Genomic DNA, 25,020 nt, shown 5'->3' with positions numbered 1-25,020 from the left:
ATAACGTCCAAGAAGCCCTCGACTCCACCCATACGAGCTGTGAACGCAGTTTTTGTCGAGGCCAACTCGTTACGCAGCTCAGTGACTTTTTCATCTCGTCTCTGACCATAAGACGATGTCGTACTCGAAATATCGTTGACGGAACCAATCTCCAACGTACGTCCCTTTTTCTTAGGGACAACCTTAAAAACAAAAAATTAAATATTGTTAGTAAAAATTTAAAGTTAAATTAAATGAATAATAAAAATAATTAGAATTTTAAAAAATTTACCTCCTCGTAAATCCTATCCACTTCAAGTGTGGATAAGGTGACGGGTAATCCGTCGGTGGACTGCTGGGTCAGCTGGGTCTGGCGGTCGTCAACCCGAGCAACCAAGTCGTTGAAAATTTGCTCGGACTTGCCATCTAAAAATTGGTTCACCTTGTTCTTGTGGATCCTCTCGTAAAGTTGCAAAAGAGACGAGAGTTGTCCCGTCTCTTTGGCCTAAAAAACATTTAAGAAAGTTATAATATATATATATATATTAAAAATAATTAAATAAAATATTTAATTACCATTTTCAAATGGAGACCGGCGTGGAGTTTTTGGCCCGTAGAGTGAAGCATCGGCCCGTGGTTGTGCTCATCTACCGTGTTACTGGAGGCAGAGCAAGACTGGGAGATTCTAATGGCGTCAGGATCCCGCCAATAACGGATGAGGCCATCCCACACATCCGTGGTGAGCTCAGCAGACACATTGTCTCCGGCAAATACTCTTTTAAACAAGTCTGCCCATTCATTCATACAACTTTCAGGTAGACTGTGATCAATTTTAATATTCATCATTCTAGCAGACACATTGTCTTCCGGCAAATACTTTTTAAACAAGTCTGCCCATTCATTCATGCAACTTTTAGGTAGATTGTGATCAGTTTTAATATTCATCATTCTAGCAGCCAACGACAATTTAGAGAGACCTTCTCTACAACCACTATAACGTGGCTGATTCGCCGCATTTAACATTTCATAAAACTTTTTTGCATCTATGTTAGGTTCTTCATCTTCATCATGAGCTACGAATGCATCAGCTACCATATCATGAACCCTATCATAATCTACCATCTGCTCCTCCTGATGGTAACTATGTTCATTATGGAAATGATGATCAACCGGTTCTTCCTGAAAATTGCTATTACTACTACTAGCTTCATTCTGATTGTGAAGCTTCTATTTATTAAATGCTTTCAAACATTTTCACGATTTGCCAATTTTGAATTGTTGCATTTCCGACAAGGACATAACATCTTACCGCTTTCTTGGGTTAGCGGTGTGGAATCTGCTTGATGCATAAATGTCTCCAGTCTCACAAGGTATTCTTTCGTCACTCTCCCGTTAGCATCTCTATGCATATACATCCCACCTCCGCATCTCGAAAATATTCCCGGAGCCCGACATTTTTTTTTCTTTCACGTTTTTTTTTCTTGTTGGTGTGTTTAAAATGATGTTCAAACGTCTATATTTATAGGAAATTTTCGAATCTGGTAGTTGTAATTTTGCTAGGAATTTACGACGAAATTTAGTTAGGTTGCCGGAAAAAAAAACTTGTTACAACTACAAAGTTGGTGGATTCAAAATTTCCTCGTTAAGTAGACGTAAAATATTTTCTCGTAAAGTACACTCTACATTTACGTCGAGTTTACGAGGAAAGCGTATTTCCTCGTAAAAGCCACGTTACATTACATCGACTTTACGACGAAATGATTTCGTCGTTATTTTACGAGGAAATAACGTTGATTTTATATTTCCTCGTAAGTTCCTCGTAAAATCGACGTAAATTTACGAGGATTAGTTTTCCTCGTTAAGTTTCCTCGCTAAACTTGTGTTTTCTTGTAGTGGATTATGATGGAGTACAAAAAAAGAAATTATGAATTTAGGTGAACTGCTCTTTGAGCTTCTCTCAGAAGCCCTAGGGTTAAAGCCTAATCATCTCAAGGACATGGGCTGCACCGAGTCACTGGTCATGTTCTGCCAGTATTACCCACCCTGCCCTCAGCCCGACCTTACTCTAGGCTTAAGCAAGCACACCGATTTTTCTTTTCTAACCATTGTTCTTCAGGGAAATATATATCGGAGGGCTTCAAGTTCTCCATGACCAGTATTGGGTCGATGTTCCTCCTGTCCCTGGGGCTTTTGTCGTTAACATCGGAGATCTTCTCCAGGTTAAAGAATAATTATTGCTAGTAGGATATATGAATGTAATATTAGTTTAAAGGTCATGCATGGACCTTGTGACTTGATCATCTTTTATTGTGCAGCTTATAAGCAACGACAAGTTCATAAGCGTGGAGCACAGGGTGGTAGCAAATGGAGCCGCTGAACCGCGGATTTCGGTGCCATGTTTCTTAAGCAGCATCATGAAGGCGAATCCTCGAGTGTATGGACCCATCAAAGAGCTTCTGTCAGAACAAAACCCTCCAAAGTATAGGGAGTTAACCATCAGTGAGTTCTCAAACATGTTCGGGACAAAAGAACTCAATACATCTGCGTTACACCATTTCAAGATCTGAGATATTGACCAAAGAACATGTCTTTGCGTTCGTAAAGCGTGCATGTATGCGTCAACACCATGTCAAGATCTCTGAGTCAATCACAAAATATAAACCGTCTCCGTAATAATAATGTGTCTGATTGTCTTCATAATTCTCTTTTGACCAAATAAAATCCCTTAAGCACCATTGACCCAAAACCCCAAATAGGGGTGCTTATTCCTTTTTTAATAATTTTAAGTTGTAAAAGTGATTTAAGATACAACGCTAAGCACCCCGAACATTTTCGTGTTCCAATGGGAAGTTCTTATTTTGGGGTTCTTAAAAAAAAATTTAAAATATTATTTTTTTAAAGATGCATTTCATTTATTAAATAAAACATAAAAAAAAACATTTAAACATAATTCTAAAATAAAAACATAGATTTTTTCTTTTTCATCTTTGGCCATCATTTTGGTCATTTTTTTTAAAAAAATGGTGCTAGCTAGGTCATTTTCATATTTGGGTGTCATTTTGGTCATAAAAACAGTGTTTGAGTGTCATTTTGGTCATTTAAAAAAAAATCGGTGCTAGTTAAGTCATTTTCATATTTGGATGTTATTTAGATCATAAAAACAGTGTTTCAGAAAGAAAAAAAGTGTTTGAGAAAAAAAAGTGTTTGAGAAAGAAAAAAAAGCTGCTCAATGGCAGCGCGCCACGTGCCTCTAAGATACAATGCTTATTGTGCTTGTTTAAGCGCTGATGCTTCCCCTTTTTCATATATATATATATATATATTTAAAGTTGTTAAGCACCTGGGGTAAGCACCCCCGTTAATGGTGCTCTTATATGCCAAAGGAGAAGCATTGTAATAAATTCATTCACACTAAACTTAACACATGTAGAATCATTGTAATAAATGTGTTCATACTAAAATGGACACATGTCACATGTAGAGAGCTTCTCATTCAAACTCTACATAAATATGTTCACACTATGTACTTTACGTTTTTTTAATATAAAACTCACATGCATGATTTTTTTTACGTTATTTTTACTGTTTACAAATAGAGCTGGGCAAATTATTCATAAATTTTGATTCGATTCTTTATCCGTTTTGATTTGAACCGAAAAATCCGGATATCTGTTACTCTACGAAGCAAATCAAATACTAAAATGCAATATCCGTAAAAAAAAAGCAAATCACAAATATCAATATTTATAGGAACGGATATCCAATTTGATATGTTATATGCATATATATATATATATATATATATTTAAAGAATTATATGTAAGTTATATATCATAGTTTATATAAATTTTACAATATTTTTGTTTTTAAATAATTTCATTTAAAGAATTTTATTTTTCATGTATTATTTTGAAAAAATGTCATTTAATATTAATTAGCAGTATCTTTATATACTTATCAATCATCTTAATATACTTTTACATACACATACATGTGCACATTGACGTGAGCACCTTATAACTATGTATTTACCACAACTGAAATATCTATTTTTTTAAGTTAAAATATTATTTTTCTTAATGATTCTTTCACTATCGACCAAATTGTAGTAAAATGATTTGTCTTAATAATTTTTTTTTCTTTTTTAACTATTATCCGTTTAGAAACTATAATATGAAACCATTGGTTTGACATCACGACTATCTAAGATTTATTACATGAAAACAAACAAATAATAGTAATTTTTGATTATCACAGGAAAAAAAACAAAAAAATCAAACATTTTAACCGAACAAACTAAATAAATATTGATTTAAAATGATAGTTATATTTTAAGAATATTTATATTTTAGGAGATTGAAAACCAAAAAAACAACCTAAAACCGAACTGATATCCAGATTAAACAGATTAATGTCTCCTTATTAAAATATAATGAAACTAATAATCACATTCCGCGCAAGGCGCGGATTATTAACTAGTGTTTATTATAAGAAGGACAATACACCTCATCCATTCTATCCCAAAAAAAAAATATTCGGCTGAATTTTAGAAAACCAAATTTACAGGACTAAACTTAAAATATAAGCTCAGTGACTTTTTTTTGTGCAAAAAGCTCAATGACTTGACCATCAAATCCTCTAAAGTGATATATATATATGCTGACCTGAAATGTTATCAACCGAAAGCAACCGAACTAAAATAATCAGTGTTCTAAAATACGGTCTAGGCGCCCGCCAACCGTACTATTTTTATGTTATACAATTTTTTATGCGGATTTATATAATTCGGACAAATAATAGCGTTTAGACAGACATTATGCGGTCTATGCGGACGCCTAGGCGAATTTTAAGCATTAATATTCAAAAAAATAAACTATTAATATTATTATTATATTTTATTAATGTTATTATTTATATTATTTTTACTTATTTTATGTATTTATATGATTGTAGATATTAGTATAATTGTTGCAAACTCATTTTAAATTTATCATCTTTATATATTTAAAATGACTTTAATTTTTATAATTTAAAACTATTTATATATGTTAAACTATATATTTATACATAAAAGTGGATTTAAAATATATTTATGTTCAGTTTTTTTTTTAAATAATGTATATATATTAATCTTATACTTATATTTCGTGTAAAAGTATATATCCGTATATAACCCGTTTAGTCCGCATATACGGCCAGACGTTATACAATCATCTAATGCGTAATTATTTTTTTGACATTTCACATATGCACACTCAGGTTATAAAAGAGGGATGTCACCAATACAATCACGACATTACATGAATGGACCAGTATTCTAGCCTTGTAAACTAAATTGATAATCTAACTGATGTTAATTGATCAGAAAGGAGATAAAAATGAGCTTGTCTTGGAGGAGAAACGGCGGCGATGGCAGAAGAAACAAATGAATGATGTTTAAACCAGTGGTTTTAAACATGGACCGAACCGGCGATCGGACCGGATGGAACCATGAACCGGAAAAAATCTGGGTTGGGTTAATGCTAAAACTCAACTAAAATTGAACCAGCTAAAAACTCTTATCGAACCGTCAAAAACCTGGGAACCGGCGATCCAATGAACCGACCAAACCCCAGTTCGTGTATAAGCCAAAATTTTGTTAATGAAATAATTAATTTTTCTTCTTTTTTAAATAAAAATAAGACTTATCAAAGATTAATAAAGTATCGTCTCTCGTCTTTTTCTTTTGTCGTCTGTACAACTCATAAATTACAAGATTCACAAAGTTTAATATTCACGTCAAGATATTGTTTTTGTCTATTTCTCACTTTAAAAAAAAAATTATTTCATGATCACTTGTTTTGGAGACTTTAAATAATTGAAACATTTTCATTTTTGAAATTTGTATTATAAAATATAATTTTTATTAATGTGTATATATATTTTTTTAAAGGTGACGAAGATCTGCGAATAAAGTTTAAATGTGCTTTTCATATTGATTTTAGATTTTAATTGTTATTTTTAATTTGTTATACACATTATGATCATTTAAACATTTTATTTGATATGATCTATTTTTTGTTTAAAAAATATGCATATTATTTATAAAATATCATTAAATTTAGTTTAATTGAAATAAACCCGATCGAATCTGGTTCTGACCCGGTCAAACCACAATGACCATGATCTAAAAAAATTTCGATTCGCTAGCCGGTGCGGTTTTAAAAACACTAGTTTAAACTATAACGCTCTTTGGTAACAAAAGTAGAGTACGCATATCTGATTATCTATATGAAAGCGATATCTCCCATTGGGTAATTCGTCGTCACGTGCACCTTCGTTCCACCATGTATAGAGTTTCTCTACTTGAAATTGCTATTATTAACTGATTTTCACCAATAAAGAACTATAACTATTAACTAGTATTTCAATTGATTGGGCCAAAATAATGCAAAGCCCATGCTTAAGAGAAAAATATGGGCCGTCAAGGAAAAAAAGTATGCTTTGACTGTTTACATTTTCAGGACCTGATGTAGTTAGTACATGTACCTTCTACAAATTCAGTGCACTCTATTTCTGATGAAATTAAAAATTGAAATCATGGAGTGGTCCCAAAAGATCCAAGGACAAAAATACATGAAGTGGTACCATGTGAAGTTTACGAGAAAGACAAGACGACACCTGTTACTATACTTACTAGCAAATTATTAGGTTTCTATGAATATCCTTGTGTAATTTGACGAAAAGTTATTATAGCGATGCATACATATAGTTCTTTTTTCAAACTACCCTACTTAATAGGAAACAATACAGTGAAACACATCAGCAAACAAACATTTGTGATTACTGATAGCGAACACTATGTTTTCTTTTATCATTCACATATAAACTGCACTACCTAATTACTTTTATTTCCAACACTACACATGTAAAGCAACACCGCAAATCTTGCATGTTGTTCATTGCATATATGTATACTCCATATTAAGTAAGCAAATAAAATTGCTAACTTAGAAGAGACTTAAATATACATGAACTCTAATAATTATATTGGATAGTTTTCAATAAAATTGAAAATATGTGTTATAAAACAATGTATTTTGACAAAAATTGTATTGGCGTGACGTTCATCTAAATGTTTTTTTTCTATTGAAAATAAGGTAGTGATTAAACCCCAGAATCCACCAAAACATCATTTAAAAAATATCAAATATTGGACCATGATGTTGGGATTATCGTATAAATTATTTTATAAAACAACAAGAAATAGTCAATAAGTATATTCATATTGTTCATGAAGGGACCAGAGAAAGAGATGGTGCGAATAACCAAAAACTAAACAGTGACATGACTAAGAGAAGTGCGGGAGAGATTGAGATGAGATGAAAGGCATAGAGGCAATAGGGCCATGTGGCTGTCTCGGCCTCATTACAACATTTCCTAATCGACACTCGATCTCCATACCTTTCCCTTATCGCTTTAAAGCTTCTTTTTCTTCTTCTTTTTTGATTAATTGGACTGATTGTAATTGACAATTTCCTTGTTTTTTTGTCGTGTAATATACATTAGAACATGTATGTTCGGTGACTAGTTGAGATAAAAAACAATTTGGTTTGAAACTCGTGACATTGTGTCTGGAAAATTATATATTGTGTATTGATAATAGGTCTAGCTCGGATCGGATATCCGGACAATTTTAAAGTATCCAGATTCGTATCCTTATCCGGCGGATCCATAATTTTATTATCCTTATCCGGATCTGGGGTTCTCAGATATCCGGGTGTCGGATATCCTTATAAAAATTGTAATATCCGGCGGATATCCGAATCCGGATTTGGATTCTTAAAATAAATAAAAAATAATATTAATATATACAATAATTTTAAAATAAAAATATATATAATTTTTTTAATTATTTCTATGTATAATATTACAAAATTTACATAAAATTTATATATACTATTACAAAGATGAAAATATATTAAATAAAATTAATTTTTATATATAGATATTACTATTTTTGAAATATTTATTAATAAAACTTACGGATCCAGATATCCTGACTAAAAAATTAAGATATCTGGATTTGGCTTTGACGGATCCAACATTTTACTATTCGGATCCGGATTCGGTCTCTCCAGATATCCAGATTTTCGGATCGGATCCGGATCGAATCTCGGATTGAATCCGGATTCGGATAAAAGTTCTAGGCCTAATCGATAATACTGTAATGTGTGTAAGTGTGCATTAAGAATTATTAAGAATATACGATATATATGTAAATTAATGTTTCCATATAGTACTAGACGTCTTGTCATAACGATTTTAAATGGTTTTAATATAGTAACCCTAAAACCATATTTTTATGTCAAAAAAAAAAATTTAGTAACCCTAAAAAAATCCACGTTTCAAGGTTTTCAATTGAATTCTCAAACATTAATACAAATAGAAATAATTCAAAAATAGATTGGATATCTCAGATGAGATATTTTTTAGATACTCGTCCTTAGGCCTGAGACTTTTATACGAGATCCGGATTCGATCTGAGATTCGATCCGGATCCGATCCAAAAATCCGGATATCCGAAAATGCTGAATCCTGATCCGGATAGTAAAATGTTAGATTCGTCAAAGCCGGATCCGGATATCTTGATTAAAAACATTATATATTTTTTATTTTTAAATTATTTTTAATATTTTATATATATTAATATTATTTTTTATTTATTTTAAGGATTCAAATCCGGATCCGGATATCCGCCGGATATTACAATTTTTAGAAGGATATCCGACATCGGATATCCGAGAACCCCGTATCCGGATAAGGATAGTAAAATTATAGATCCGCCGAATAAGGATCTGGATCCGGATACCTTAAAATTGTCCGGATACCCAATCCGTTCAGGTCTACTCGTCCTTATCCTTGCGAGGAGGGGTGCTCTAATGAGTTCAAACGTTGATACTTTAAGAGTTTTGTTGAATTTTTGAACGTTTTCGTGGAGCTCTTGATAGGCTAATAGTAATACCAAAAGCAAAAGAACAAAATCTGAAGGCTATAGTACAAAGAATAATCATTTAGGGTTATAAAATATATAATAAGACATCATAGATTGCTGGATTTCAGCGGGAAAAAAGTGTTAAATTAATCAAGACATCAACTTCAGACGAAGAAAATTTAAAGTAATTAAGACGCACAACTTCATGATTCATGAATATACCAAAAATATCAAATTTATTTAATTATATATGGTTCTTATTGTGTCTTACAGTTTCCTATAACAAAACCATACTTGTTTGAAATACATCTTATGAATGTGTTCATACCCTATTAGATTACGATCTCATACAATCACTTGATAATCTAAAATATGATTTTAGTCATGATAAACCTAAAGTATGGCTAGTTTCGTATCAACTCCGGCTAAAACGACATTTGTCCGATCAAAGTAGAGCCATGAACCATTGCCGGTTGGTGGAAGGATCATTACCACCGACGACTTGTCTCCTATATCTCTCCTCGGCCCACCACTGGGTTAAACAATTATTTTTCTTTCCTTATATCGTTTTCGAAATTGAGAGGTGTGGATAAAGACTGATTCTTCTTCTTTATTAATTATCTCTATTCCCTCTCTTTTAAGTGTCCATGACCCACCACACACCCTTGGCCTTCTCTTGTTTCTCTTTATTTTCTTCATTTTTAACTTTTTTTCTTTTGTCATGTTTTACTCGACTTGATGTCTTTTTCTTTTACGGTCAATTAATTTTAGACTTCTCTTGGCATTATGATTTTAAAATTTAAAATTTAAAAAATATATATTTATAACATTTTAGCCTTATGCATTCTATGACTTTTAGAGTATAAAGAGTAATATGAGAGTTTAAGAAAGATTAGAGAAACTTTAGAGATGATTAGAGTAAAAGATGAGATTAAGAGACTAAGAAAAAAGCCATGGAAGCTGAGAATAATCTGAACTGTCTAATTATTATTAATGATCAGAGGCCACAATATATAGTGAGGCTACAAGCAGCAAAGAGTTTTCGAAATCACACTATTACATTGGATAAGATTCTACTTTAATTCAAACTGTCCAATTAGCTTCTTCCTTGTGTGTAAAGCACCTTTAGCTTTACACAACTCTTGACAGCTTGTCATAAGCTCTTCTTTATCCATCTCAAACGGTGACATCAGTAAGTAGAAGATCAGATACTTCTCCTTTACTTCTAAGTTACCCGGGTGTGGTAACTTTGCTTAGGCGAGTTTGGTCGACCCTATCGGTACGGCCAGTACGGCCTGGTACGGCCTGTACGGCTTAGGTCGACCCAAACTCATCCTTCTCCAGCCCTTTACTCTTCTCAGCCTCATCTCATATTAGCAACACATCTCATCATCTAATGACTTCATTTCAACTCTCCCCCTCAAGCTTAGCTTTGTGAAAGTCTAAGCTTGGATAGCCATGAGATCTTCCTCATTAAAAACCTCACCAAGGAAAACCCATTGGAACAAAACCTTGATGAGGGAAAAAGAGTAAAGACCTCACAGCTAAGAGGATCAGCTCCTTCTCTTCCCAAGATTTATGAGTCCCAATCTGATGTGAATGGACTCCATAGTCTTTTGTCTTGCTGCCTTAGTGAACACATTAGCCAACTGATCTTCACTCCTAGTGTAGCATGGCAAGATGATTCATAGGACAATCATCTGCCTCACCTTGTGATAATCAACCTCAATGTGCTTGGTTCTTTTATGGAACACCGAGTTGGAGGCAGCAATGTGAATGGCGGCTTGGTTATCACAATGCATGGTCATTGGTGTGGCTTGATCAATCTCCAAATGCTTCAAGATGCCCTTGATCCATACTAGCTCGTTTGTAAGCTTCAGCATGGCTCTTTACTCAGCTTCTGCGCTTGAACAAGACACCACCTTCTGCTTCTTGCTCTTCCTAGTCACCCAGTTGCCTCCAATGAATGTGCAATATCCGGTTGTTGATCTCCTGCCAGCTCTATCACCAGCCCAATCAGCATCACAGTATCCAACAACATTTGTGCTTCCATTGCAGCCCATCCATACTCCTTGATCAGGTGAACCGTTTAGATACATCAAGATCCTCTCCACCATGCGCCAATGATGCTCCTTAGGTATATGCATGTGTTGGCTCACCTGATTCACATCAAAACAAATATCAGGCCTTGTGATGGTAAGATAGATCAATTTGCCAACTAGTTTTCTATAGAGTTTAGGATCCTGGAATGGTTGTTGTCTTCAATCTCTCCCTCTCTTTGTACTTTGTAGCCATCCTCCATAGGCATCCTTGCTGTCTTGCCTCCATAAGCACCTGCACCTTTCAAGAGATCAAGTGTATACTTTCTTTGGGACATGAACAAACCTTCCTTGGATCTACATATCTCAATTCCAAGGAAGTATTTCATTTCTCCCAAGTCTTTAATCTCAAACATGGATTTAAGAAACTCCTTGGTTGATATGATACCTTCCTTATCACTTTCCGTGATAATGATATCATCAACATACACAAGGAGTGCAATCATACCTGAAGGATATGTAAGAGTGAAGAGAGTGTGATCTAGTTCAGACTTCTTGAAGCCTCGGCCATTCAGAGTGGTGCTCAGCTTGTTGTACCAAGCTCTTGGTGATTGCTTCAACCCATAAATAGCTTTCTTCAGTCTCAACACGTTTCCCTTCTTCACCAAATGTTCCAAGCCTAGTGGAGGATGCATATAGACTTCATCCTCAAACTTTCCTTGTAGAAAAGCATTCTTGACATCCATTTGCCACAATCCCCATCCGAGATTCACAGCCAAGCTTAGAACAATCCGGACTGTGTTTAGTTTGGCTACTGGTGCAAAGGTCTCAATATAATCCTCTCCATAGGTTTGAGTGAAACCCCTTGCTACCAGCCTTGTCTTCTTTCTCTCAATCTGTCCATCAGCCTTTTATTTGATTGTGAAGATCCATCTACTAGACACAGCCTTCTTCACTTTTGGTAACTCACTCTCATACCATGTATCATTCTTTATCATAGTTCATGCCTCAGCTCCAACTGATTCCTTCCACTCCTTGTCTCTCATTGCCTCTTCATAGCTTCTTGGAACATAATTCTCATCCAAATTTACCATAAAGGCACAATGAGATTCAGGGTATTGAGCAAATGAGCACACAGCTTGAGAGGGATGCTCCACTGCCTGGGCATTGTAGTACACTCTCGTGTTTACCCAGGAGGAGGGATCCTTCCTCACCCGTGTGCTTCTCCTAAATGCTGGTTGTTGAACCATCATGTCTTTCTCTTGGACATTTGGCTCTTGTTCTTTTTCTTCTACATCCTCCACTGATGCTTCCACTTCTCTTTGATCTTGCTCACCTTGATTATGAGAGCCTAAACTTGTCTCCATTCCTTCCTCATTCAAGTCGGCTCCATATTGGCCATTTTCTTGAACTTCAGGCTCGTTTCCCCCTTCATGATCAAGGTGAGTGTCTTGTATGTCTCCACCTGATTCATGAGTGGCTTCTTGTTGGTCTCCTTTACCAGAGTTCGAATCCTGGGTCATCTTGATCCCTAGACCCTCTAGAATGATCCTCAAAATACCAGTCTTATCTAATGTGAGATCCTTCAAGTCTTCTTGGTTCTTTTCTTCTTAGTATCCTCTCTCTTCTACAAACTTCACATCTCGTGAGACTAGAACCCTTCTACCTTCTGGATCATAGCATTTGTATCCCTTCTGTGTTGTAGAGTAGCCTATGAACACAGCCTTTGTACTCCTTGCTTCTAACTTGTTTCTCATATGCCCGGAATCAATACATAGCACATACACCCAAAGACTCTCAAGTGCCCTATGGATGGCTTGTGCTTGTTCAAGACTTCAAATGGTGCATGATCTCCAAGTACCTTTGTAGGAGTCCAGTTAATCAAGTAGCAAGAAGTAGCCACAACATCACTCCAAAACCTCTTGGGAACATTTGCTTGAAACATCAATGACCGAGCAGCTTCCATAAGGTGTCGGTTCTTCCTCTCAGCCACACCATTTTGTTGTGGTATGTAGGGACAACTATTTTGATGAAGAATCCCATGATGAGCTAAATGGTACTTGAATGCATGGCTAGTGTACTCCCCTCCATTATCTGATCACAAAATTTTAATCTTATCATGATAATGGTTAGTCACATAAGCTTTAAAGTTTTTAAATGCATCAAGCACCCTATCTTTAGATGAAATTAAAGTTAACCAGGTGTATTTGGATATTTCATCAATGAATGTAACAAAATACTTATGATTTTCCCTAGATAAGCAAGGTACAGTCCATACATCAAAGTGAATCAAATCAAAGCATTTTTCATAAACAGTAGATGATCTTTGAAACACAGTTTTACAATGCTTGCCTAAAATGCAAGCTTCACAATCCTTATTCTCAAAATTAACACCTGGTAACATCAAATTCAAAGCTCTACTATGAGGATGTCCTAATCTAGCATGCCACAAAGCATTTTTATTCAAACTATAAGTAGTAGTAAAGGAACAGCTATAATTAGAAACATGAGCTAGTTCTTCAAGCATATAAAGATCCCCTTTAGTAACTCCTTTCCCAATCAACTGGCTGCTCTCAATATCCTGAAACTTCACATCATTAGGACTAAAGATACCATTGCAATGTAAATCAGTAGTACATTTTTTAACCGAGAGTTAATTTGATGTGAATTCAGGCATGTAAAATTCTCTAGTATGCTTATTAAACAGTTTCAGGTTTCATATTCCTCTAATAGGAATTTTATCTCCATTTGCAATCATCACATGTCCATTAGCAGGTTCAATGTCTCTAATTAGATTAGTATCACTAATCATATGATGAGATGCACCAGAATCAACTACTAATCACTAATCATATGATGAGATGCACCAGAATCAACTACTAATGGATTAGACATGTTATTGGCCGTGTGACATAGTACACTTGATGGCTTAAATGAATGATCAATCCTAGCAGTGCTAGCATATGCATGATCAAGTTTAGCATTTCCATGTTTATCAAGACCATTATCCACATTCTTAGCTATCATTAATGCACCAAAGGAATAACCACAAGTGTTACCGTTTTCCTTAAGCATTTTGATGAGGGCATAAATGTCTGATCGCCTAATGAAGTCTTGACCACCTCCTCGGTTGTTTGGATTGCCTGTGTATGCCACCAAGGACTTGCCATCACTCTCCCTTCCGTCTCCATCCTTGTTCTTGCCTGAGGTGTTGGCGCCACTTGATCCTTCACCCACATTAGCCCTAGCCTCCCTTTCCTTCAAGAACTTGGCCAGCTTCAGATGGGGATGAAATATCCAGCACTGGCTCTTCTTGTGGCCATGTTTCTTACAATGATCACAGCTCCTGTTGAACTTCCTATCCTCAAACTTGTTGTAACCGGCCTTATTGGCTTGAGGAGCTTCATCAGTGTTGATCTGCGCAGCTTAATTTGCAAGTGACATCTCCCCTTTTCTCCCAAACAACCCAATAGACCCTTGTTCCTTTTGGATTTGAGCGCATACATCCTCAAGGTCTGGTAGCTTCTCTGATCTCAACATGTGCTTGATCAGTGCATTGTAAGCCGGATTCAAGGTAAGCAAGAACCCAAAGACCTTATCCTGCTCCCTCCTCTCATTGAGCATTTCTGGATCGGTTGTGTCTGGCCTCAGCATCTCCAGTTCTGACCACAAGGACCGGAACCTCCCCAAATGCTTGGTGAATTCCATGTCGTCTTGCACCAAGCCGTTTATGGCTTTATTTACTTCAAACACTCGGTGAAGGTTTGAGGCATACCCATACACCTTCTTCAAGGTGTCCCATAGCTCCTTAGCTGACTCACAATAGTTGTATGCTTCTACGATCGCCGGCTCCAAGGACGCATGAAGATCAATCATCACAAGCATATCCTCTCGCTGCCACTTCTCCACAGCTGTTTCATTTGAGACTTCTTCAGAGTCTTCTCCCTGAGTAATGAGCTTTGGAGCTTCACCATCTGTGAGATGCTTCCACAAACCCTTACTTCCCACTGTATTTCTCACCATCCGAGACCACACCAAGTAGTTACTCCCCTTGAAAGTAACTGCCACCTTCATGTTCATGCTTATCCCTTCATCCATCTTCAACAGCTTGTCTTGAAACACTTGTAGAAGACTTTGAACTTGAGATTAGACACACCAACACATCACGAGCTTGCAACACACACGCAATCCTCAGCTTTGTAACCGCAAAGTAACCAAAGAAGACTTGAGGCTAGAGACTTCAAAGAACCTTCAAAGCTTTAGCCTTTAATCTTTGCAACGCACACAAAGAACTCAGATTCTCAAGAACCTGGTTCTGATACCATATGAATTTTAGAGTATAAAGAGTAATCTGAGAGTTTAAGAAAGATTAGAGAAGCTTTAGAGATGATTAGAGTAAAAGACGAGATTAAGATATTAAGAGAAAAGCCATGAAGGCTGAGAATAATCTGAACTGTCAAATTATTATTAATGATCAGAGACCACAATATATAGTGAGGCTACAAGCAGTTAAGGATTTTCGAAATCACACTATTACATTGGATAAAATTCTACTTTAATTCAAACTATACAATTAGCTTCTTCCTTGTGTGTAAAACACCTTTAGCTTTACACAGCTCTTGACAGCCTGTCATAAGCTCTTCCTTATCCATCTCAAACGGTAACATCAGTAAGTAGAAGATCAGAGACTTCTCCTTTACTTCTAAATTACCCGAGTGTGGTAACTTTGCTTGGGCGAGTTTGGTCGACCCTATCGGTACGGCCAGTACGGCTTGGTACGGCCTGTACAGCTTAGATCGACCCAAACTCATCCTTCTCCAGCCCTTTACTCTTCTCAGCCTCATCTCATATTAGCAACACATCTCATCATCTAATGACTTCATTTCAACACATTCAACCACATTTTTTGATGTATATACATAGAAAGAACATTTCGATAAAATAAACCTATTCAGCAAAACTATCAATAGTTGAACATGCCTATTATACGTACGAGGACAAACACAAATACGTAACAAAAATTTCATTAGTTTATAAAGATTAATTCGTTGAGTGTGAAATAACTGTGTTTTCTTTCTTTATAGCGAAATTGAGAGGGTCTGGATAAAGATTGATTCTTCTTCTTTATTAATCATCTCGATTCTCTCTCTTTTAAGTGTCCATGACCCACCACACACCCTTGGCCTTTTGTTTCTCTTTATTTTCTTCATTTTTAACTTTTTTTCTTTTGTCATGTTTTACTCGACTTGATGTCTTTTTCTTTTACAGGCAATTAATTTTAGCCTTCTCTTGGCGTAATATTATGATTTTAAAATTTAAAATATATATATTTATAACATTTTAGCCTTATACATTCAACCACATTTTGATGCATATACATAGAAAGAACATTTCGATAAAACAAACCTATTCAGCAAAACTATCAATAGTTGAACATGCCTATTATACGTACGAGGACAAAACAAATACGTATAGTAAACAAAAATTTCATTAGTTTATAAAGATCGTTGATATGTACACTCTAAACGACACCAACATAGAATCACAAAAATTTGTCTATATTTTGTTGATGTGTGAGTGTGAAATATCTGCTTAAAATGTGTAAACTTGTGAAAAAAACAATATACCTAATATATAGTTACAAGAATATAGCAGATGTGATACCCACCCTATATTCCATCCTTTGTTATGAAGTAAAGAAACCATTGAAAGGAACACGCAAAGGAAAAGCAAATTTCTCGGTAAAATGATAATAGAGACTGGGCATCAGATAGAACTATTTTGACGTGTGAATCACGTAACGCAACAAAACCCAGCCGTTCGATTTTTCCTTCACTAGAGTAGTAGTTAACGAGGTTGATCATTATATCAATACCATCCTTTGTTTTCTAATACTAATATAACGGTGCTTTGTTTGTGTTCCGATGAAATAAATGTCCACATATCGAGAACGTACCCACCCGGTCTTTGATCTTTCTACTGTCTTGGAGTAAACTTCACGTGAAAAATAGTAATATACAACGAATACCAAACCACATCCACATCAACCGAATAGTGATATATGCAATGAATTTCATATAAAACAATTTGAATAATAGGACGAAACCACATCAACATCAACCTCTCCTATCAACAGCACGTACCACGTGTGCCGGTCGTCGTGCAACTTGCTGATGTTTATATTCCAAAACATGGTAACACAGTAGAGACGCACGCAGACGAATAAAATAGTCTAACAATGTTGGTGACAGATCTACATCTCACAGACCAATCTTTGTTCCCTTTGTTGCTTTCCCCTTTTTTTTACTTTCTTTTAACAGATGTCACAGTCGGTTAACTCTATCAAAATCGATCCTACATGACACGACGTCGTTTAATCATCTTCTTCCTCTCACCTGCTCTATAAAAGAAACTCTCTGTATTTTATTAAAAAACTCAACCTTTATTAACCATAGCTCACTCTCTCTCTCTCTCTAGCTCCAATGGGCTTCCCCGTAGGCTACACAGAGGTCTTCCTCCCGAAGCTCTTCGTTCAAACACTCTCAATCCTCAGTTTCATCAGAACCGTCGTCTTCTCTCTCTTCCGCTTCTTGGGCCTCTCGGACTTCCTCGAAATGGACCAAACCTGGCCCGACTACACATCTAACCCGACCCGAACACCCGAGCTCCGCTCCCCCTTCTCCGCCCTACTCATCCGCGAGATCTTACCTGTCATCAAGTTTGAAGACGTGACAACGACCTCCGGAGAAGATCTGCCGGAGAGCTGCGCGGTTTGCCTCTACGAGTTCGAAGGAGAGCAAGAGATCCGGTGGCTGAGAAACTGCAGACATATATTCCACCGGAGCTGTCTCGACCGTTGGATGGATCACGATCAGAAGACGTGTCCTCTCTGTAGAACGCCGTTCGTTCCAGATGAGATGCAAGCAGAGTTTAATCAACGGCTGTGGGCTGCTTCTGGTGTTCATGATTTTCACAGTGAGTACTGTCCCGTGACGGAACTATAGAGAGACAGAGAGACAGCTTCCTTCCCTCCTCCTTTGTGTCTTTTCTTTTTTTTGACTTTTGCTTTTTTTCACCCCTTGCTAACATTAGATTTGCCACGCTTTTATGTGTGTATTGTAAATATACATATGAATGAGATGAGCAATAAAACTTACCTAATAAAAAATGAAATTAAAAGTAGTTTGTTTACTTTCTAAATAAAAATGCTAAATCCTAAATCCACATTAAAAGTTGGATCTAATTAAACTGATCCGAGTTTCCAGATTTTAGTCCATCTTCTCTAGACTTTGGTTTTAATCCAATCAAGTGGTTTGGTTTATTTGCAGGTTGAAAATTATGGCCTTTGATTTCTATTTATAGAAACTAATTAATTCTGATAGTTATCAATGCATAAATGGAGTAACTTTTAATTTAGTGCTATAATTAACTTTTGATCAGGAGTAGTTAAGATCATGTCAGTACTTGTCTCTGACCACTGAGCAGTGACCACATCTGTATTATTTTGTAAATTATGGTAGTAATAAATATTTTAAAAGTCAGACTTACCTGTAACTGTTATCCATAGATTTAACCAAAAGGATCTAAATTCAATGGATCATGGATTCACCGTTCATGGTAACGCGTAAAGGCACAATCTGGTAACATGCTTGGTCTGCAGATCGATCAGTCAATTTTAAACGTAACTAAACATGTTTTTATTTCAATACAAAATATATCAAAAATCCATATACCTCGAAATTCGACCACCTCTGATTCATTAACTACGAATCTAAATCGTGATCCGAAATGAAAACCCTGGTTCGAAGACCAACCTAAAAGGAAATAAATGCATATTTCTATCTGTATAGGTAACTGAAATAAATTGAGTGTGGTAAGAGTTTTTAAGTTAAAATATGGTTTGCTTAGAAATTCAAATTATATAATGGTTGTGACTGGTAAAATACTAGAGTAAATAGGAGTAAATAAAGTAGAGTATGTCTGGTAAACATAAGAGTAATAGAGAGTAAATTAAATAGAGTAAATCAAGTGGAGTAAATGAGAGAAAAATTGTAAAATAAACAGCAAAAACAAAAATAAAAAATGTGAAAAGTCGGCTTAATTTGTTTTCCTCTTCTAATACAGTGAAAGAATAAATTAACCTATTTACCTCTAGCTAAACAGTAAACAGCTGAAAAATCATTAAAGATGTTTTCACCTGACTGACAAACTTTTGGTTAAATTGGGCGTAAATTTTTATATCGCTAAAATAGTTGTGCTATTAATACTATTCAGTCAGACACGTAAAATAAAAAAGTGGAAAAATTCCAGAGTAAACTAATAAATTAAAATACAATAAAACTAAAAGTTACACCTAGGGTTTGATTGGTAACTCTAGAGTAAACTAAAATAAAAAAAGAGAGGTGAAAATAATTGGAAACAAAACATGTGGAAAAGAAGAAAAAGAAAATAACATAAACTTATTTACTCTAGCAAAAAATGGAGTAAACTTAAGTCTATGTTACTCTCTATTTAAATAGTAACTAGAGTAAAACTGAAAAAGGTAATTTCCACTTGATTGATAAACTTTAAGTGGAATTTGGAATAAATTTAATTTTAGAGTAAAAGTTTACTCTTGAAATATAATACAGTCATACTCCTAGCTTTAATTGATTCTCTCTCACATAACTACGAGGGAAAAAGTAAGCCATTTTACCTCTGATTTAAGAGTGACTAGAGTAAAACATATAAAAAGAATAAAATTTTTTTTTCACCTGATTGATTTATACAGTGGCTGTAGTGAGAGTAAAATGTTTCTTGCTGATATATTAAAGCTATTAACGACAATCCGTTAGAGCCAATATGAATCTAAAACAATCTCAATATATAAAAGAATGGTATTATGCTTCTACATGATAAATAAAACCTGAAAATAAACCTTAAATGATAATTAATCCCACTCTTAATGTTCTGGAATTCTTCTTATAACTGATGAGAATCAGTATACTAACTTTAGATATAAATTTGACCCAAAAAAAAAACTTTAGATATACTAACATTTTACTGCACGTGTGATCAGTCCTGCGTGTGATTGAAATCTGGTAGAGAGAAGGGAATACTTTGAATTCAATGTAGAGAAAATAATTGAAAGTGGGTAGGTTAAACATGGGTCAAGTGGCATTAAAACTATTTGGGCAATGATTGAAAAGGTGACTATTACAAATCATCATCATCCTATATCATGGAACTGCTCTAGATTTTAGGTACTAGAGAATCTACTTTCTAATAACCTATCAAACATCGACAACAAAGCAATTGGAGTTACCCTAGATGGTAGTAGACTCGTAGTCCACATATGGTGTATATACTATATACACGCACAAACAGTCAAACATTAGCAATATGTCAAATGTACAGGCTTAAAATAAAGTATATCTTTTGAACAAAATAAATAAATAAAGTATACCCATAATATGATGACAATATAGGGGAAGAGTACACAGACATAGCAACTACAGAGAGCGTTTAAGAGAGAGAAACCAGATCAGAGATTGGGATCCGGCGTACGGCCGGCGCGTGAGCGTCCGTGCCCGCGCCGGAGCCTTTTCTCTTTCTTTCCGTTTGTTTCTTTTTGTTTTTTCTGCGCCGTCCTTCAAAGATCGCTTTGTCTGAGCTCTGGTTCCGCAATCAACCGTCATCGGTGGCTCGGTGGTTGGAGTAACGACGCGATCGATTGGAGGCTCTGGATGTAGATGGAGCGGCTTGCATGTTCAGGCACTGGCTCCGGGAGATGGAGGCTACCCTAGATCCGTCGTCTCGGTTTCTTTTCGGGATGTGGAGGCTTACTCAGATCCACCGTCGCCGGTTCTAGCTTCTGGGAAGGGGAGACTCACTTAGCTCCGCCTTCGCTGATTTTTGGTCACGGAGAGTGGAGGCTCGCAAAGCTCTGCGCTGCCGTCTTTGGGTCCCTTAGTTTGTTTCGGGTTTTTTTTTTCGGTTTCTGGGTGGTGTTGGTTGTCGTGCTTGCCTTCACGGTTGTGTTTGTATCTAGCAGAAGAGCTCTCAGAGGAAGATGATGCTCTCCGATAAAGAAGACGAGGGCAAGTGAAGAAAGAAGAGTTTGGTTTCGAGATCGCGATGGTCGCGATGGAGTTCTCGGTCCAGTGTGATCCGGCGAAGTTGCAGAGTTAGTGTGGCCGTGGCGGTGATTACGGCGCGGCATACTGCTGCTAGGGTTTCCGCCTGGTTTGGGCTGTAGGCCTATTAGGGTTGTTGTGGAAATTTGACCCATTTATTTTGTTCTCTTTTGTTTTGTTCATTGTATTGGTGATATTCTTGTTAGGTCTGACGTTTTATCAAATCTTTAGATGGAAAAAAAAAAAAAAATTACCACGAAAAAAAAAAAATGATGACAATATCTCTAGACTCTAGTATAAACATGGTTGTACGATAACCTCACTGCAAGCTAGAACCCTTAGCTGCGTAGTTGGCTCCACTTCGAAGTCATATTAATTAGTCCCGTTTCACTTTATTTGTCTTTTTAGACTTATGCACACGGATTAAGAAAACGTTTAATTTTATACATTTTCAAAATAAAAACATCATTATCCATATATCTAACCATATTTCAACCAATAAAAAAATAGACAGAAGAATCTTATTAATAAATGTTGCATTAAAATCATAAAACGACACTTATTTTGAAAAGAAAATTTTCCTCTAGAACGATATTTAAATTGAAACGGAGGGAATACAATATTGCTAGCATTTGGATCGCATCACCAGAGCAGGCTCTTGGGCAAAACCATATGAGCTTCCGGCCGACACATTTATTAATAAAGTTTAGCTACAATTTTCAAATAATTACCTTAGTCTAGTGGTGTAAACTTGTGTACAAGGTATTTCAATGGACCAATCTGGGTTCAACTTTTCTCAAAAACATGTTTTTTAAGAAAGCATCCATAATTTTTTTTTTGCTTCTAGCAATGTAATTTCTAGGACCTGTTCTGCGCATCACCATCTGGACTTGGCTATATTTAAAATGACTAGATTTTTTAACCGCGCTACGCGCGATTAAGATATTATATGTATTTTTCAATTCTAAAAAAATAATGTATAATATTGTATTACATTATTTAAAGAATATAAAATAAGACTACATAACATAAATATATTTTTAAAAGTTTCCTTGTGGAAATCATTACGTTGTTTGATTTTTGTATTTGATTCACATATTTGCATAGATATTTGTGATAGATGAATAACTATATTTTTATTATTAATGTATTAGACAGAAAAAATAATTTCTTAGTTCAAAGCTATCCATAAGGGAGTACATAGTGATAGAATTTATTTCTCACTTTCACAACACATAAGGTTTTTCAAGTACTTTTTCATTTCAACTTATAGTTGGAGGTAAAACCAGTCTCATTAATTTGAGGGCCTCAAAATTCTTAACAAAAAAATATTTTTTTGTTCTTTTGTTCTTTTTTTCTTTATGAACTTTCTCTTATTTTTTGTTTGACATATACTTACTATCTCGCTGATTATGTTTAAACTATGCGGGACGGGTACATTATTCATAATTTGCAATATTCTTAAATGGAATCTTTCAGCGTACAATAGAGTCCATCTTCTAAGGGAATAGTTGCGGCCAATATTGAGCTACCACCAACCTAATAATCTCGACATATGTGTAAGCCAGTTTTGGTAAAAAAAAACCATAATTTTTCTTAAAAGAATCAGCTACGTAAAATGCACCAAAAATTTCTCATTCCATAGAAATATTGCTAAAACATTATCCACAAAATGATTAAAGTGCCAAGGCTAAAAAATCTAAATATCTCAGCCCCACAAATAGAGCGCTAGAATTTCCCCCCGGTGAGTAGCTTGTGGTACCGTTGGTAATACAAATTCATCCTTAACCTGTTAATAACATCTTTAAACCTCCCATTAAACATCCATAAAGAGCCAAATCATGCTGAAACATTAAGAGCTCGAGAAAGATTTAAATAAAAAGAGAAGGGTCTAAACAATTAGCCTAAACTCGAGCAGGAAGAGCTCCAGTCTGCCTTATTGGTTCTGAAGGCAAGATATGCTCAACATCGTAAATTCTTACCGGGTTGGAGATAAGAAGATACTCTCCATCCTCTTTGGTCTCGTTTTCATGTCAGATTCAAGAGCCTCAAGCTCTGAAAATTACGCCAAAGCTTCTTAATCTTAACTTTCACTGAATTTCTTCTTTTATTTGTCTGATTTTTTTTAAAAAAAGCCATGAAGATGAAACAATTCAACTTGAGGGAAGCAATAATACAATTTTAAAAAAAGTCAAGTCTGCCATTCTTTTATAAAGACTAACGTAAAGAGATTGTCATAGTGTTGATGTATTTAAACCTTTTTCCAAGAAAACTAAGCGAGGAATCTATATTATAATTAAGGTGTTACAAAGATTTACATTAGTTATTTTTTCAATCCTCATCTCTTACTTCCCAAAAATAGTCAATTTGGATCTGAGCTTTCAGCATCATAACTACAAAGAGCACAGAAGACAGAATCAGAAGACGCATTGAAAACCTAAAACCACGCAAATTTATTGTCCTGGAGCTTACACTCTGAAGAAACCTATAACTCTAGTAATGGAGTCACATGTAAACCACTGAAAAACACATATATAGATCCAGTGAAGGAATATAGAGGAAGTAGTCCATACGAACAAATAGATAAAACAAAGAAGATCCAATACTATTGCCTGGCCATAATCCACTGGACTTTGGTGACTCCAAGAATGTGAACTCGAGATCCGATCCCTTTGAAGCGTCGGGAATGAAAAAAAAATCTCTGAGAGGACCAAACCTGAGATCAGTGAGAGAACAATTGGCGAACGCAAGCGGAGAGGGGACCAAACCTGAGATCACTGAGAGAACAGTTAGCAAACGCAAGCGGAGAGGGGATTAGAAGGATGAGTCGCTAAGCATCGTCGTGGCAGCCTAAGCTTTCCACCGACGTCCGAGTCTCTAGATTTTGATGAGGTAGCTTGTCGCATAGATGCTCTCACACGACCATGTTCGGATCAGATCTCTTCTTCAGTTTCTATTGTGATTAGAAATAGAGGTGAGTCAAATTAATAGTGTGAAGGTTGGTGAGGTGAAGAGAACATTTTTTTTTACGAAGAGGTGGAGGCGTAGATCATCGACATCATCGACACTTCCGTCTAGGTTACCTTTTGTTTGGGGAACGACGAAGCCCAAGCGTAAACAGACGAAGCCCATAAAAAAACACATCCACCTGAGGCCCAAACGTAACTCAATAGACTGAAGCCATGTGACGTGTCAAAATGAAATGTTATGATTGGAGGAATATTTTAAGTGACGTGGACATGCTAGAATTTCAGCATATGCTGCTTTTAGTATTGTGATTCTGCTAAGATCATTATCCCCTATATATTATTTGAGAAGTATTACAACTTCTTTTTGTAGCCACATGTCATCACTAGAATGATTTTTAGAATCATTAGAGAAATATGTTGGTCCATCTAATTATATAATAAGCTTTTTATTAAACTAACAATAAATTCACCATTAATGTATTTTATTATTTCCTTAAATAAAATTTACGGAATTACCTAATATGGCTAAAGTATATATGGCAATTAATGATTTTGAATAATAAAGATTTGATAAAAAATAGTGTATTTTCTATCATATTTGTTTAATTTTAAACTATTAAATAAATTAAACAACCACAATAACATATAATAAAAATTTAGATTTTTATGTATATGCTATATTTTGAATTTTTACAAACGGCTATAAATTACTAAAACTGTTAAAAGTCTCACATTCAAATTTTATGATCCATGGTTTAAAATTTTTGTTATGACAAAATACAAATGATTACAAAAATTATATAAGTAAAAAGTCTAATTTAATTAATTATTAAGATTAATATATATATATATATATATATATATCATTTTAAATTAAACTATAAACCATATAAAATACAATATTTTAGTTTCAAAATTTACTTTGAACAATTTTTTTGATAAAA

At 35.2% G+C, this 25,020-nt stretch overlaps 2 protein-coding genes across 2 annotated transcripts in view; both read left to right on the top strand.

Annotated features, from left to right (window-relative positions):
* Nucleotides 1–2,723, top strand: part of LOC106310113 (1-aminocyclopropane-1-carboxylate oxidase homolog 8) — a 3,677-nt gene extending 954 nt beyond the window's left edge. The window contains 3 exon segments of the mRNA XM_013747321.1: nt 1,873–2,104; nt 2,106–2,198; nt 2,295–2,723. Of these exon segments, the coding sequence (XP_013602775.1) occupies nt 1,873–2,104; nt 2,106–2,198; nt 2,295–2,546 (577 nt within the window). The 3' untranslated portion in view covers nt 2,547–2,723.
* A 14,689-nt stretch (nt 2,724–17,412) lies between these two features.
* On the top strand, nt 17,413–18,187 carry LOC106309716 (E3 ubiquitin-protein ligase RHA1B). Its single transcript, XM_013746819.1, has one exon. It carries the CDS (start codon nt 17,475–17,477, stop codon nt 17,994–17,996), a length of 522 nt encoding a protein of 173 aa, XP_013602273.1. The 5' UTR covers nt 17,413–17,474; the 3' UTR covers nt 17,997–18,187.
* The last annotated feature ends 6,833 nt before the right edge of the window (nt 18,188–25,020 follow it).

This window comes from Brassica oleracea, chromosome C8 (assembly GCF_000695525.1).
Source record: "Brassica oleracea var. oleracea cultivar TO1000 chromosome C8, BOL, whole genome shotgun sequence".
Taxonomy (NCBI): domain Eukaryota; kingdom Viridiplantae; phylum Streptophyta; class Magnoliopsida; order Brassicales; family Brassicaceae; genus Brassica; species Brassica oleracea.
The sequence above is the reverse complement of the archived record's forward strand: the minus strand, read 5'-3'. Positions and strand labels throughout refer to the sequence as shown.